General features: G+C 35.7%; 1 protein-coding gene across 1 annotated transcript; it reads right to left on the bottom strand.

Annotated features, from left to right (window-relative positions):
* Window positions 1-16,611, bottom strand: MLC1 (modulator of VRAC current 1). Its single transcript, XM_032107402.1, has 13 exons — window positions 16,524-16,611; window positions 15,870-16,007; window positions 15,020-15,203; window positions 12,827-12,916; window positions 10,758-10,811; window positions 10,497-10,598; window positions 6,882-6,983; window positions 5,927-5,998; window positions 5,387-5,503; window positions 4,611-4,667; window positions 3,362-3,484; window positions 1,763-1,930; window positions 1-563 (listed from the first exon to the last, which is right to left on the bottom strand). The coding sequence occupies exons 3-13, from the start codon at window positions 15,197-15,199 to the stop codon at window positions 489-491; spliced, it is 1,140 nt and encodes a 379-aa protein (XP_031963293.1). The 5' UTR covers window positions 15,200-15,203; window positions 15,870-16,007; window positions 16,524-16,611; the 3' UTR covers window positions 1-488.

Genomic DNA, 16,611 nt, shown 5'->3' with positions numbered 1-16,611 from the left:
GAGTTTCCACATAATAAAGACTTTTATTTATATAAAAGCAATAAGATGCAGAACAACTTTACAACTCCTACAAAAGTGAAGTATAAGCAAAAATATCAATCATGACTTGTACTCATAACTTTACAAAAGCATTTATCAGTCACACTGACTGCATAACTGCAGTTATAACAATCTCTTGCAAATATATGAAGCCTACTACGTATTGCAATATTTTACTTTGCCATCAGCATAAATCCATGTGACCTATTTCTAAAGGTATCTTCTAAAGCAACTCTAGACTACAGATACCAACAGAAAAGACAGATACGTTAAAAATATTATCAAGGTATTTTGAAATTATTAGAAAGATACATCATTTACTGTGTTATTCCATGGCTCCTACTGCTGCAACTATATTGCTGTTTAAAAATTGAAAAGTTTTTAAACCTTAATTCAGTTGATTGACTGTATTGGATTGTGCTGTATTGGCTGCATTTGTAGAATCCAAACTATTGAGCCATCTGCACCACAACTGCTTTCCAAGCTTTATCTTTGTCAAAATCCTTTAAGGTATTATTGGAAACCTAAAAGCAAAAAAATTTCAGACAAATGCAAACATGAAAAAATGTTTTGATTAAAACCTGAAGTTCAAGCAAATAAATAGCTGAGAGAAGCTAGGAGAATGCAAATGTGAATAGTTACAGCCAGAGCTATTAAAATATTCTATACGTTTGTAAATCACATAGTTTTGTATATTACAGAGTTTATATTTAGGATATAAAACATAATAGTGTAAATTGTATAATATTTGAAACATTTGGGTCAAAGAAATTTGGCCAAATTCCTATTTTAAACTTGTTACTTAAGATACTTTTTCGAGATTTTTTCTAAAACATGACTGAAAGCCCTCACACCTAAGCCTTTAAGCCCAAAGCCAGAAGCAGCCCCTAGTGGTGCAACTGAAGCAAGATTCACCTACATACATGCAAGCAAATTAAGGCCTTGCCTAAGAACACAGATTTCTGAGAAGCCAAAGGGACCTGCAACTTCACCTATAACATTATTCATGTGTTTAAATACTAAAAGGTAAGCAAAAAAAGTGTTGCTTTTGTGGAGAAAGTGCTCCTTTTAGCATTTAGCTCGCCCAATTTTTCAGTGACTCACAAACCAGGAATATTTTTGTAAATAATCCTCAGCAGAGACGTGTTCAGCCGTGCCATGACCTATGCTCCAAAATGTGACTTGCAGCAGTGAAGTGCTGCTGTGCTTCATCTTTTATACAAAACATAAGTCTCAGGACACAGATCCAGAAAATAAGCAACCTACACCAAATACCCTCAGCAGCCTGAGGGGACACAATTCCAAAGCTTCCACTTTCCATTAGCAGCTGTTTACTGACTTGACTGATTCCAGTCTCTGCTCCCAGTGCTTTCTATCCAGTGCTGTTTCAGTCCAGATGCTCTCCTTAGAGCAGGGACTGAATTCAGCACTCTCTTTCTAGTGCAGTAAGCATGAGTTACTCATGCTTAAGGGTCTTTAATCTTTAAGGGTGTAGCTCTGTACAGCAAAGAGGAAAGCCTAAGGGGTACAGTTCTGTGCTCTATGTCATGCCCAGTTATCATCCAACCAGCAAATTATTATCTCTTGATTACAAAATTCTGTTTCATAGAACAGCTTTTAATTGTCGTCTGAATTAAGATCAGAAATTAAGACCACAAAACATTACCAAAAGATTATTTTAAAACAGATATTTTCAAATTTTCTCATGGGTATAAATACATACCTCTGTTGTTCTGTATTCCTGTTTTTTAACCTGTGATGGTGTCCATGATGAATCTTGTAGTTTCATTTTTGTCTTGTAATTTACACACTGTATTACAGTTCCAATAGTAAGGCATGCCTGAATTAGCAGCATCAACATCAGAAGCAACAGGAGTACATCGTAAGATTGCTGAAAATAGACATACATTTTTAACTAATAACAGAATAAAATATTTTATAATGTCCCCACCTCTATAAAAATTCATATCTAGATTTTTTAATTCAAATTATCATTTACAGTTTATTTCAGCATAAAGTTTCAACTAAAATTTTAGTGCCTGAGTTTGCTGAAAGTAGAAGAGATCTGTAATTTTTAAAAAAATGTTAATTTGCCAAATTATCTTTTCCTCTGGAAACAGAACAGAACTGAGGAAATCATCCTCTAAAACAGTGTCTTACTGCTGTTTCTGGCCTAAGCAATGTCCCAGCTATGCCTGGGCCTGGCCCTGTGCCTTGCTGGCCTGACCTTGCCCTGCTGACCTGAGTTCCTGGATGACCTTAGATCTGCCTCAGTACTGTAGACTTACCTGGCAATCACTGAAGCATTGATTGAACCTGGCTACCATGGCTGGACCTGCCTTGCTTTACTATTTTTTGGGGTGCTGTAGGACTGCCCTGCTTGCCAATGAAGTTACTGTTCTTTTTCTGCCTTGCTGTTACTCCTGCTCTATTGTTCATCCTCCTGTGCAGAGCAGCCCACTGTTGCTGTAACCAGACACAGAGTAAGAATATAAGAAATGCTCTGCAGGGCATACCAACTGTCTAGACAGTGCAGTCATCTGTCTCCAACATGTGTGACAGGAGAAGCTACTTAAAGAGGGTATGTAAGCGGTGGCCACTCCTGAGGTTCAACAACACAGTACACTCCTCCAGAATAAGAACAGGATCACATACTCAGAAGCTGATTTTCCAGTCCCTGAGATACCAATTTAATAAACATTTTCCATCCTTTCTTCTAAAATTACAAGACTACTTAATGACTAGTGGATGCTAAGAGTAAAGACTCTTACTGACACTGGTCTAACGCCCATAAGTGGTTCTCTGAACATTGTCAGGGATTGGTAAACACTGCCAGTAGAGCCCTGGAAAGCTCTTCAGCAGTGCATGAGTAACACTTCATACCAAAATAATTTAAACTTTGCAAACTTTTTCTTCTCTGTCCCAATCCAGACTTTGAATGAATCCAGGTACAGGCTTACAATCCCGACTATTAGTAAACATCCTAAGAAACAGAAAAATGTATTCTTCAAGGAGACCTAGAATCTTTAATTTAAATGCTACAAATTATAAAAGCCTCAAGGAGTCTAGCATATTGTATATTATTTTTACTGTGCCTTTAAAATAATATCCTACTTTTTTTAAACTCTAATTTTGGGGTGCCAATAGATGTAACATACTTTCAATTATATCGTAAGTTAAACAAAAGTCGTTAAATATTTTCTATAACATTTCATTCAATCTTTATAATGCAGTACCTTGTCTTCATATATTGCCTAATTTACTACTAACTTGCTACTGTAATAGATAGAGGTTCATTTTTCAATTGCATAAAAACACCTACTTTAACAGCAGGTGGATAACTTTTAAAGATGTCAACCACTTGCATGATACTGAAGGATAAGTATGCTGAAGCGGTGAACAACAAAGGAGAGGTAACACTGCTAATGGCAATCAGGACCTCAACCTAAAAAATAAGATAATAAATGTTAAATAATAATTTTAAAAGTTAACTCTGGTTTGTGAATTGTTTCCTTGAAGCAAGCATAACAAAAGTGTGCAAAACTGTGTAAGACTACACATAAAAGGCAAATACTAAGAGCCATCCACATTTCATGGAGATACAGAAGCAAGCTTTGAATAACTTAAGTTTCCTAGCCAAAACACTGTTGATTTGTAATTCATATTTCATTCAATACAGATGATGATGTTTTTGCTTTATTTTACAAGTGCCTTTCATATGCACATAGAGGAAGCAATACCCAATCTGAAGAGCCAGTATAGAAGTACCATTTATTCTTCAATTTATATGAACTCATGAGAATTAACAACAGATATTGCAGACTTGCAACCTAAAAAAATCTTATGCAAATAAATTTGAGTTTCCCTGAGGCAAATTTATTGCCATACAACAGCAGCCAAGTTTCATTCAAATATCACCCCTACGGGATTATATTCTGACTTCAATTGTGGTCATGCATCATTACTCACTTAAATATGGTTGCATGACTATTACTTGGAACAGACATTTTTAGGAGCCTTAACGGCACATCTAGAACATTCAAGGAATAAATGCACTCTACTAAATATACTTAGTTCTTGGTGCTAATCATGAAGAATTTGTTTAAAATAGGTTCTAGGTCCAGTGTAGCCTGCACACCTAATTTTCTTCTTTCAGAAACCACAACTGATAATGAAAGAAAAAGGGAACCTCATCTCACAAGCTTGAGAGCAGTTCTGGGCATACCATATGAAGCATGTCATTTTTCTATAGTAATATCTTTGCCCAAGGAATCACTACAAAAAAGAAAAAAAAAAAAACCAAAAAATATCCAAAACAAAAAACAAAACAAAACAAAACAAAACAAAAAAAAGAAACCAAACTCTTCAAATTCTTTTCTAGAACTGATGAAATTAGGCCTCCAAAGGATCTACCAGAGTTCTTTTAAGGGATACCAGCTAACACATTTCTGTCACATTTTGTAGAAGCAGCTAAAAACAAGTGAGCAAACTTGATTAGTGCCCACTGTCAGGCAGACTTTCTTAGCATTATTCCACTCTAATGACAAAATCCAAGAATTTTACACACTTACCAGACATTTACTTGGATATTCAGCAGCTACATGACTTGCAATAGCACTTGGAAAGCACTAAACAAAAAAGTGTAACAAAGTATTTATTGACTTGAAAACTACAAAAATTACAATTGAGTTACAGTAATTCCCACTATTCACAGCTTTTTTTCTTTTGTGAATTCTGAATGCTGAAAAGCTTGTTTATGAACTTTTCCCACTCCATGCAGAGGAATTTTACAGACACAGGAGCCATACATAAACCTAATCATCATTGTCTTCTTTCTCAATCAGTTCCTTTGTGGCAAGCAGGGTGGCACAACATCCTTTATGAATCCATTGCTCACAGGTACAGGCTGTTATTAGGGATAAGGGCTACCAATCACAGGCTCAGACTTTTAAAACAGTTAAAACTGAGAGGTTAAATAAGATGTTCTAAGGATTCTACCACGCTGAAACTAAACTCAACTTTTTCTTTTGCATCCTGAAATATTCTAGAACCTATGACTTTTTTGACAAAACACCTCATTTCTAATATCCTTAATACTCATTTCTATTTTACTGAATTGAGGGCTGAAAATGTATCAGAACACTTTACCTAAGTATTGCAAACCAAAACAGAACAAAAATATTGCATAAATATATTAAGTATATTGAAGTACTAATTCATTTGCTAAGCAGCAATTCCCAAACAGTATTAGAGCCAAATAAATACTCCGGTAGGGAGGAGAAAAGTGAAAAAAACATTAAATAAAAGCCATTGTTTTAAAAGAGTACCTTCCATTTGCACTACTTACAGCAACTAAGATCCAAAAGAACGTTACTGAGAGGTATGGACCTGAGACTAGAACATCCATATTCAAAGCAATTATTCCACCAAATACTGATGAAATTCCAATAATCACCTCAATTACCTAAAACAAATAAGACCAGACAAATTATTAACAACGTATTTGAACGCAAAATTTCCTACTTGCATATAGAAAGGAACTCACTGGAAAGAAAAAAATGCATTTATGCTACTAGCTAGGCATGAAGTCTACTTTCTCACAACTAAAATATGGAAAAATGCTACCTAGCTTACATATTTATGCTTTCATTTATTAGCTCCACCAAACAACAGTTCAGTTTACACTATTTATCCTTAAGTCATTAAATAGTCTCCTTCCCATAATAAAGAGCAGTTATGATTTATCTTGCAATTTTACTATGTATCTCTCATTTTGTCTTTATTCTTTAAGTTCTTAACTACACTGATCTCATCCTGGCTTTAGAGAACCTTAGCACTTAGAAAGATGAAGTAATAAATTGATTTAATGAAGCAATGCTTTTCTTACTGAGTATGATTTCAGAATTCGAGCAGGAAAGCTGACATTGCTCAAAACAATGGCACTGTCATATGCAGTATTCTAGAGGGAATAAAAAAATCATGATAAAAAAATATACAAAGCAATACATTTCTTTCTAATATCTTGTACAACCTGCTACAGATCCTAACAGTGGTATGCAACATCTGGTTGGCCCAGAAGAGGTGACAGTGACACATCAGGATGTCTTCCAGTGCCAGACCACATCAATTACATTAAAACAAAATTAATTAGTCCCAGATTAGTTGTTCCACAGCCACCATTTGATAACAAAATATTGTCATCTTGTCTCCCTTTTCCACTTTCTTCCTGAGCCTTCAGATTTTACAGATGTGGACTAGCAGGAGCCAAAGGACAACAAGACACTACACAATTTTATCAGTCAGCATTTCCAATGGCATAGCATGTTTGCTTCATTCTTACTTAAAAGAAGTACTGTTGTAGAAAAATGAGTGGAGTTTGGGAAAGTACATGTGAATAAAAAGAATTTTATCAATAGCCCCAAATCCAGAAGCCAAGATTCATTGTCCAGATACCACGAAACTGGCATACAAGACAAATACTTCCTCTACATCAGGCTTCAAAAAGGTATTGCTTGCATACATACAAGTTATCATACTCTAATATTTCACACATGACCAAGTTTCATTCTATAAAACAGAAATAAAACATTTGCCATGCCCATTCGTAAGATATTCAAAGAACTCTGTGCTGTATAATTTTGAACAGGTAATTTTGCAGAGGGGTCACTGCACTTTTAAAAGATAGAAGAAGCAATAACTGTTTTGTATGGTACTTTTATTTATAGTTCAAATATAGTTTTAGCATGCAAAGTTATATACTAGAGTTGCCAATAAATTGTCAGTGTATGTAATACAGGAAAATGGAAAATTTTTGGACACACACAATCCTTAAGGGTACCTACTTTCTTTCTTGTACAGCAGTCTTCAGTAGACCTAGCTGAAATGATCACAGTAGTTGCCATGAAGATTTCCAGCAGAATAAGTAGAATCAAGTTGAAATTTATCTGTCAGTAAAATCCCAGACATAAATGAGTTATGTCTTCCATACCAAAAATAAAGGAAGGGGCTGAGTCTAGCATGATTAGGCAGGTTGTCTGGTTTCTGTCAGATTTAGTCATATCTATTAATTACATACTTCATTAACTATTTTATTGGCTCTTGATGAATTTCAAGAACAACTCAAAATCATATTCAGAGTGCCTAACCTAAAAAAGAAACATTTACTTCATTTATGGAAATATTCTGCCTGGATTTTATCGCTGTCTTCCAGAAGAGGAGCTTATGACAAGGGAGCGTTTGCTGTGCACATTTGCTTTTTGCAGGCCCTTCCACGTGAAACTGGAACACTGCAGCAACTATGGAAGATTCTTCGGGGAAGGAGGGTCACAAGTCACAACTCCTAGGCTGCAATCCCAAATGGTGCGCTACCATAGTGGATGCTGAACAAAAACACAAACCAAAGAACTGCAGCAAGGATCCCAGTTCTGTGGCCTGCCTACTGCTAGTAAAGCATTCACAGACACTCTTCATGGTTTCATGACTCTCGCAGACTACACTGTTGTGCAAAAACATGGGTGCCACCATTGGTCATATCCAAGAGACAAGTAAGTAAATGCAACACTTAACATTGCTCTTTTGTTCCTTATTATTCTTATGAAAAGAGGTAGATACCTACACTAAATGGACAGAAACATTTCCTAGAGGCACACAAGTTAGGCAGAGTGGATCTCCCTTTCTTGTCTTCAAAAGCACCATGTTTTTTCCACCAGCAGCACAAGAAAACATCTGGTAGTCAGTCAAGCCACTGGGGCAAAGTACCAAAAGTCTAAGGAGAACTGACTCCATTCCAAACCATACAATTATAGTAAACCATTGTTCGACAAATTAGAACAGATTTATATTGTTTCCTCATGTCAGACCTGCTTTGTTGATGATGAAATCTCAGTTTTTCTCTGACACCTATCTTGCAGCACGTGTTTTTTGAAAAAAGTAGTAAGTGGTAGATTTAGGAGGCTTCTTTGGACACTGAAATTCACTTTTGCTTAGGAAATGATAGTTGGAACTATGTGCCTTGCTGTACCCAACAGACTGTACAGTTGCACTAACTCCACAAACAGCAAAAAATGTCATTGTGGTAAACTTCTAGAAAATGTGCTACAGTGAAGAATACAGGAATTATTAGGCAAAAGAAGAGGTTTCAAATGTGTGACCCGCAGAACAATTTAAACCAGATTATAAATTCCCATGACTTAAGACATGTTTTAGTACAGCACTAATACTGATGTGAGCTGGCAAGGCCACACGTCACACTTGGCAGTGCAGTGCCAAGTAGATAGATGCACAAGTGTGAGTCCAGAAGCAATGTAACAAAACTGATGGACCATCTCACTTAGTACAAGTGAGGTACAACCAGGTACAAGAAGTAAATAACAAAAATTAAAAAAATAACAGTAAACAAATTAGAGTTTTATCTTTCCAGTATTATTTTCTGATACGACATATCTAGAGTATCAGATAGATTCTTTCACTCATAAAATTAGTTCAGTACACCTAGAACAATACAAAACTATCTCATCTCCAATTTCAGAGCTTAGATAATTTTCTTGAGTTTATTTCTCAAAAAGAAGTACAGCTAAAGCTAGAAGTACCTTCTGTAACAATGGGAGATTCAATGTTGGATTTTTAAGAGCTAAAGAAAATTCCCTGTACAACTACTACTGTACATAGAATCCATCACTAGATACAGAGAACCAGACTAGCTGTGTCCCTAACCCTCTTCCATGACTAAAGAACATGCAAGTGCAACTGAGTAGAAAGTAGTAAATTACCACAACTTTAATCCAATTTTCTCTGAACCTGCATCAGGTATTAAAATGTGGTTCACTGAAACTGTATGAAAGGGTTGAATTAATGTCAAGTTTAATAATTTTAAGTTCAATACAGTTGTTTAAATCCACACTTTTAATATGATTTAAGATATCCTATAGATGTTTCAAGACATCTGCACAGGTCTGACAAATGACAGAGGATCTAAAGGACACTGGTACCCTCCTGGACCAGTGGCTGCAGCAATGCAGGACAAGCAAGCACACACCTAATGGAGACACACATTTATGGTTAGGCAATCAAATCAAGCACCTACACTCCAGTAGATGCATGCACCCACATTCTCTATATTTCCATTACTGTCAGTGGAGACCTTTTCCATAAGAGAAAAAAGAGGGAGCCTTAAAAGCTACTGGGCCAAGCAGTAACTAGAGGTGGAGTTCAACTATACCAGCTGCATGGAGAATGTGCCTGCATGAATGGGATGTTGGACACAAGACTGAGGGGAGACCCTCACCCATCCAGAGTAGACACAGAAGTCGGCCAGAATATCTCACAGCACTTTTTAAGGAAGAGAAGTGTAAGTTCAGGCCAGGGAATCCTGACTTAGCCATCTATGCTGAGGAAAACAAGATTGCAGGGTCCCACTGACTGTATCCCACAAACTATAATGAAGGTACAGACACTCAGCTTGCAAGGACAAAAAAAAAAAAAAAAAATGCATGTACACAATTTGGAGTTAATTTGAATCCTGTTCAAGATCTGAACACTTTCAGTTGCAGTGGCCAGCATGCACAAGGTTCCACTTATTTCTGTCCACCAGGTTTCTTATTTTAAGAGCTGGGAAGGAACAGAGTGGCAGCTTGGATCTTTACACATCGCATCCATCATGTTGATAGCAAACTAATGACAGAACTGTACCCTCTTGGAGTGGTCCTACACAGTCATGGACTAGGGCATAGCTCAAATCTTGCATTCCATCTATCTATCTAAAGTTATTTCATGGAAATATGTATCAACACAAGTAACACCAATGAGGGATTATCCAGATCTTTAATATGAATTGACTTAATTGGATAAACTTACCCTTTTTATGAGTCTTACTGCTTTTAAACTACCAGCAGTGATTTCAAAGACCTACTATTAGTTTCTTGTGCAGTTTCCCATGGGAAAGCAAAATAAATATGATGATGAAAGAATAGTTAGAGATGGTATTCCACATCTTCCTTGTACCACATGGATAATGGAAAACAGCTGGCAGTGAACCGCCTAACAGTGAGACTGTCTCACTGGAACAGTACCCTTTGAAGAGGAGGGCAAGTCAGCAGCTGAATTACTCTTAAGACAGAAGAGTTAAAAAAAAGCATCAGAGCCAGATTTGCACACACAGTTATTCTCCCTTATCTTTTTTCAGTAATCAACCACATAGTATGGACAAGAAATAGGCAAGTGAAAAGAATTAAAATCACATAATCATGGACATCTTGTGAATATTATTGCAAGTAACTAACATTGGTCAAAGAGAAATGTAAAGTTATGCTATATGATCTCTCCTCACAGACCAAGCAGGAACACCGGGATATTGGCAGCAAAGTAATGACATGTGATCTCCAGCCACCTAATGTCCCGCCCCACCTTGCTTTTTAACAAACGTAAATGTATCACAATTAGTAATTGTTTTAGTAACTTACATTTATAGCTGATGGATTGAGGACAAGTTTGCATCCAAACCAAATTAAACACGTTGTTGTAACAGCAAATGTAGAGACAAACAGAATCTGAAAATTTGGTATCTGAAAAACAGTTTCAGAATGGGTTTCTCTCTCATTTGAAACACGTGGGGAATATGAACACACACACACACAGATATAGATATAGAGAGAGAGAGAGAGATACACAGATACAGACAGACAGATAGATAGATAAAATTGACAATAAAATTTCATACTTACCACATTAATTTTATTCCTTGCTATAGCAAAGCTCACAACTGCTGAAGGAATACACTGGAAAAATTAAAAGAGAAGACTAGTGGGATATTCTGCACAACAAATTTTATATATACTTTTATAGATGTATTTTATGTGTCTGAATTTATATTTCAGTACACTTAGACAAACAGAAGACCAAAAACTCTGAAGAAAATGTGTTACTTGACTGAGCTCATTAATCACAATCAGTGTCTGAGGATTACAAGAAGTTTAAATATACCTTCCATATCCCTCAGTTTTGATTAACTACCCAGCACAACGTGATGAACAAAAGAAAGAAAGTCTTTCATGAGGAATTTCATGGCTTTGTTAGTTTAAATTAACTCTAGAAGGCCTGAGATCCTTGAGCAGGAGAAAACAGTGCTACTCCCAAACTGGGCCTGCACATTCTTTAAACAGACATCATCCCAGTTGAGTAAGCTAAAATTTGCCCAATCTCAGAACAGTTCCGAAGGACCTTGTGAAAAATCTGCTGAGTCAAGATACACTTGGAGAATTGTGCCTGGGATCTCCACTCTGTTCACTAAAAACTATGTTTCCATACTTGAGGGCAAAGATAAATGGAAAAGTCATGCATAAATGAAAATTCTCACAAAGTAATTTCTCTGTCCCTTAGCTGTTCCCCACCACAACAGACATGGCTCCATTACAGATCCAACTCTATTTTACACAAATGCCTAAAATAGTAATTAAAATGTTCTTATATTAAATAATGAATCATGCAATAAATGCCACATTTCTAATTCTCCTCCCACACATCTGAACACTGACAGCTTAATAATGGAATACTATAAAGAGATTAATACTGATATGTAAAATTCTTGGCAACACTTCCTTAACACCTAAATGACCTTTACTGAACATAATTAAAGCATCCTTTTATGTCCTGGATACATAGGAATCTCTAGAACACTACAGGACTATGTTTAGGCAACTGAGTCCTAGTACTAGTCCAGATGGTGAATGTCTAGAGAGCAATTGAGCTTCAGGCTAAATGAGATACTTGGTGGCCAGCTGGCTCCACATCTGCCTAGGCTCTTCTGACTGCACTGATGCCATTACCTGCAGTAGGAGCTCTAACACTTTCCTCACATACAGACACACAAACATATACACCTTCAAACCCAATGTGATAACAACCTGCATCCAAAGATCCAGCAGGTCTTTGGAAATTCTCAATAAACATGAAGTTCAAAGAGTCGAGATTAGGGGCAGAGAAAGAGACATCTCAGTAACTAACACTAATGTTGCAGAGAATAATGTATCTGTGAGGATACTGACTGCAAAAAACTACTCCAACTTTATTTTAACACCTTTAGTGGAAACTCAAGTGATAACTTATTCACAGAGTAACTCCTGGGACTTGTTTGTTCCAAGTAAAGCACTAGTCTTGGACCTAACTTAAATATATAAGTCAATTTGAGAAAATAACAATGACAGAACAGAATACTGCCATAAAGCAAGTACATCAGACTCATGAATATCTAAAGTGTAAAATACAGTAAACATATATATGCACCCCTAAAAATATAGTAAAAAATATTGGGCTTTGGAAAATGTCAGGCATCTTTAATGCATACTTTACTAATAAAATAATAATATTCAACAAAACTTTAGTCTGCTTCACTACTTGGACATTATTGCAAAATAAACTCAAAAATCAATACTTTGAGATACAATCTGAAATAAATTTTGATACCATATAGCCAGAAAACTTCCCAAATGCATAGCAATCAAAATTTTCTTAAAATCAAGCACAGAGAAACTCCTCAGCAGATGAATATTGCATGCCAGTGGTGAGCTGATTAACAAAAATGGTAACACAAACCCAGTTGTCTTTATGACAACTGTTACTCCCTTAACCATGGGACAAAAATCCATTTAATGAACTGTTAAATAGAATTAAATCTTCCATGAAGAAAATTAGTTGTAAAAAAAAGACAGATAGAATAAAAGACATAAACCCACAAAAAATATTTACTATTCCATTTGCTGTCAAACAGCCGCAGCAAATAATTAAGAATGCTTACTGAACCTGCTGCACAACGTAAATAATCCATTTCAGATGGAAAAATATTTCCCAGATATAGTGAAAATCCAGAAGTAATAAGGAGGCAAGTCTGGAAAGCAAGAAATAAAATAAATTTATATTAATAAAACTATTTAAAAAATAACAACTAGTCAGATAAAAATCAGTAATCAATCCCTTTCAAACTGAGCTACTGATGAACTTTTAAGAATGCAGGTTTTGTGTGAATAAATTTGAAGAAAAACATCAAAATATGCTGACTTCCAGAGATATTTTGCTGATTACCAAGACTTAATAATGAATAATGTTCATGTTTAAATCAAGCATTTTGTCCTGACCTGGCAAATACCTCAATAAAATACTGAAAAGGTAACTGCAGTCTTTACTGGTACAAATGTTTCCGAAACCTCAGCTATGTCTCTACTTTGCATTCTCTGCTTGACTCCACCAACATTCATTATGCATATGGGCAGCTGGGCAATTGCCAGCTAGAACACAGCAGCAAAAATAGTATTGGGATACATTAATGAGGTTTCTTCCACTATGTTCCTGCATCCCTCCAAATTCTCTTCCTGCTTTCATTCAGCTGCACATCCAAAAATGTTCAATTGCTCCTCTTCCCTTAATAAGTCTTCTGTTTATTTCATAACTACCACAGTTACACACTCTGCAATAAGTGATTAGAGTCTTCTAGTAACATTACTTTGTTTTTCCTTGTCATTCTTCTGAGTAGGCATTTTTTTTAAGGGGCTGGGGAAGGTAAGAGAACGGCTCTTTTGTTTTATTTGGGTATTTTTTTCATGTTAGAAAATTACTGGAGGTCTTTAAAAATCCTTGTTAAATAAAGACAGAAAATAAGGATAGTATATGTGCATGTATAAACACAGAGAGAACTCTGGCAGACTGGAAGAACAGTCTATGGACCACAAGCTGAAATTGTGCTTGAAGCTCATCAAATTGTTTCTGCACAAAACCAGCCCATCAGCCACGCTGATATCACTCTACAGTTTGCAACCGCTCCTTGAAGCATCATTCTGTTCACTATGACTTACGTTGCTCAGCATACAGACTTTCTCTTCTGGACACTGTCTTTCAGTAGAGTTGATAGAGACTAAATGCTTGGGAGAAAAATCTGATAGGAATTTATTCCATTAGTTTATTAATAAAACTGCATTTTCATTTTTCCATGAAGTTTATTCTTCTTGATAATATGACTTCAGCAAATTATCATTAGACATTATTGTCTCCAAAAATTTACAACAACTCAGTAAATTACAGACAGTTGTCCTTTTTGACAATTAAGTTTGAGAAAATTTAGTGCAAAGAAGGCCAGCACTTCTTTTGCTCTCTTTTCATGTGAGAGTACATCTGAAAGGAAATCCAAGCCTTGCAGTTTGTCAGAAAGGAAAAAATGTTCAGCTGTTTCCACAAAAATAAGGCAATACTTTTATTCACTGTGTAAAAACAAGCAATTACCATATTAACAGTGAGACACTTTTAGCACTTAATAAAAACTACGCTTCAAAACACACAAGCTGACAGAAAAAGAAAAGATCAAATTCTAATTGCTATAATGAAGTTTAATTAACTTGGCTCAGAACATGGATAAGCATATGATGTACATGCAAGATGAGTATCCTGTGATTCTAGCAGTGACAAAAAAAATTCAAATCACTGTGATGTTCATGTAAGAAACACAAGTATACACCTCACTACATAATGATTATACCAAATAATTATGTGGCTATTGAACCCTGACAGATGAATGTGGCAAGTATATTTTTAACGCCAAAATGCTATCATGGCAGCCACAGTACATTTAATAGTTAAAAATATTTTTAAAAGAATGCATATGGTCAGCATACTCTATATGCTCTACCAAAAGGCACAGCTTATACATACACATGGGCTGGTATTTACCACTATCACACTTATTGTCTGCTTATATGATTAATGTTAATGATAAAAATAAGCCTAACATATCATCTCTGACTAGTAAAAAAATATCCAAAGAATACCAGTAGTCAGTGAATTACTACATTCCAGATTTGCTAATACGGTTTTTTTTTTACAAAGATTTTTTTCAACACTATCAGTGAAATTATGAGTCTTCAAATGATGTCAAACAGAACAGACTGCTGGGCACTAAGGCCTCACATATATTTTTAAATTTGGTATCATTTAAAGTACTTACTCCCATCAGCAAAGAAAATATCCATGTTTTGTAACTAAAGCAAGGATGCAGCCTCTTTGACAGCTGAAGGTCACTGGATTTGATATCTGGTATATAATTTCCATTCTCTTGTTTTCCTCGCTCCAAAGTTGCCATCCTGTCATAGCTAAATTCTTCTCTGTAACCTTCTTCCCTGGTCATAACACTTCAGAAAGGCAATTAAATAATAATGGAAATTACGAAGAAAGAGAAAAAAATATTAGTTAGATCCTTCACATACTCAGATCAGTGCTCAACTAGGTTTTTTTGTGTATTCAAGACAAAATAAATAAAAGCAATATTTAATTACTGGATGTATTCACATTTCAAAGTATGTAAGTTTTCTAACAACTTACTTGAATACATTAAGTAAATTACATCCTACAGTCACAGTTCATAATAATACAGTACAAGTACCAACAAACTGAAAGTTTGTGTATCTATGATACCTCAATAGATTCTTATTTCAAGACCTAAGAACCAGTTTTAGAGGTATTTAGTTAGTGCATACCTCTATAACCAAAGCTTTTTTCTTTTTCAACTCCAGGACAGAAAAGATAATCAAACAGGTTTCAATATAAATTCCATTTGATTTCAACACTTTTTATCACCTATGAGTCTTCCCTATGAGTCCCATGAACACACATACTCACAATAACTCAGCTACAGCAAACTGTTTCTAATTTACCCAGTATCAACCATTTCTCTCGTTCACTTCGTCCTTTTCTGTTCACCTCTCTGCTTGCCAATCTGTTAAAATACCTTGAGGAGTATCTTATATTAGAATTAAGTTACTGCAGATTTTTCAACAGTTAAAAACCTTTGTGCTTACCTTCCACTGAAAAGTTAACTGTCAGTTTAAAACAGCCCTGTGGACACAGCTGCCTGTACACTTTGTGATATTCTCACCGTTCAGTGAGTCATGCCGGCTTTGAAAAGTTCTCCCTTACACTTTGGCTTTCAACAACATCTATTCAGATATGGAACAAAAGCACAGCAAGAACTTCAGTTAAGCCAGGGAACAGGAAAATGCCTCCTGAATTTTAATTAACAGAACACACTAGAAAATGACTGTACTACATCTCATAGGGCTGCTTCCAAATCAGACCAACAAATTAAAAGTTTCATGTCTCTTTCTTATTTGAATACTACGCCTTACTTAGCATCTTAAATAAAAGCTTCCTCACAGTTGAACAGTTTTAGCTACCATAATAGCCAGTGATCACAATATCCAACAAACGAGTTCTTGTTTCAAAAGAGCAAAATGTACTTACAATGCAATATTCTCCTAGAAAAAACTACAAATAAAAATTCAAGTATTACAGTAGCTCAACAAGTTGGGAGGTTCAAAAGTTAGAGGTTAGAAATCTATCAGCATTATGATTTTCACTGTAGAACACTTCTTTGTTCTTTTCCACTAACCCCAGTCTTCTGGATTGGTCAGATAAACCCCATACACTTCAATTGTGCCATCATTTATACTTACAGAACAACCAGATGACTAAACAACATATTTTAAATCTAGCAGGCAGCAGCGACATGCAATGGCCAGCGTACTTTGGATCCAGTCCTCC

This window comes from Corvus moneduloides, chromosome 4 (genome assembly GCF_009650955.1).
Source record: "Corvus moneduloides isolate bCorMon1 chromosome 4, bCorMon1.pri, whole genome shotgun sequence".
In the NCBI taxonomy this organism is placed as follows: Eukaryota; Metazoa; Chordata; class Aves; order Passeriformes; family Corvidae; genus Corvus; species Corvus moneduloides.
Note: the sequence above shows the minus strand (reverse complement) of the source record. Positions and strands in the feature narration are given on the sequence as shown.

Coding starts and splice junctions, on each gene's coding strand:
- MLC1 (XM_032107402.1), bottom strand. CDS start 15,199: ATGACCAGGGAAGAAGGTTACAGAGAAGAATTTAGCTATGACAGGATG. Junction 5,504..5,926: donor GAATTCTGAAATCATACTCA/GTAAGAAAAGCA, acceptor TATTTGTTTTAG/GTAATTGAGGTGATTATTGG. Junction 1,931..3,361: donor GTTATCCACCTGCTGTTAAA/GTAGGTGTTTTT, acceptor GTCTATTTTCAG/CAATCTTACGATGTACTCCT.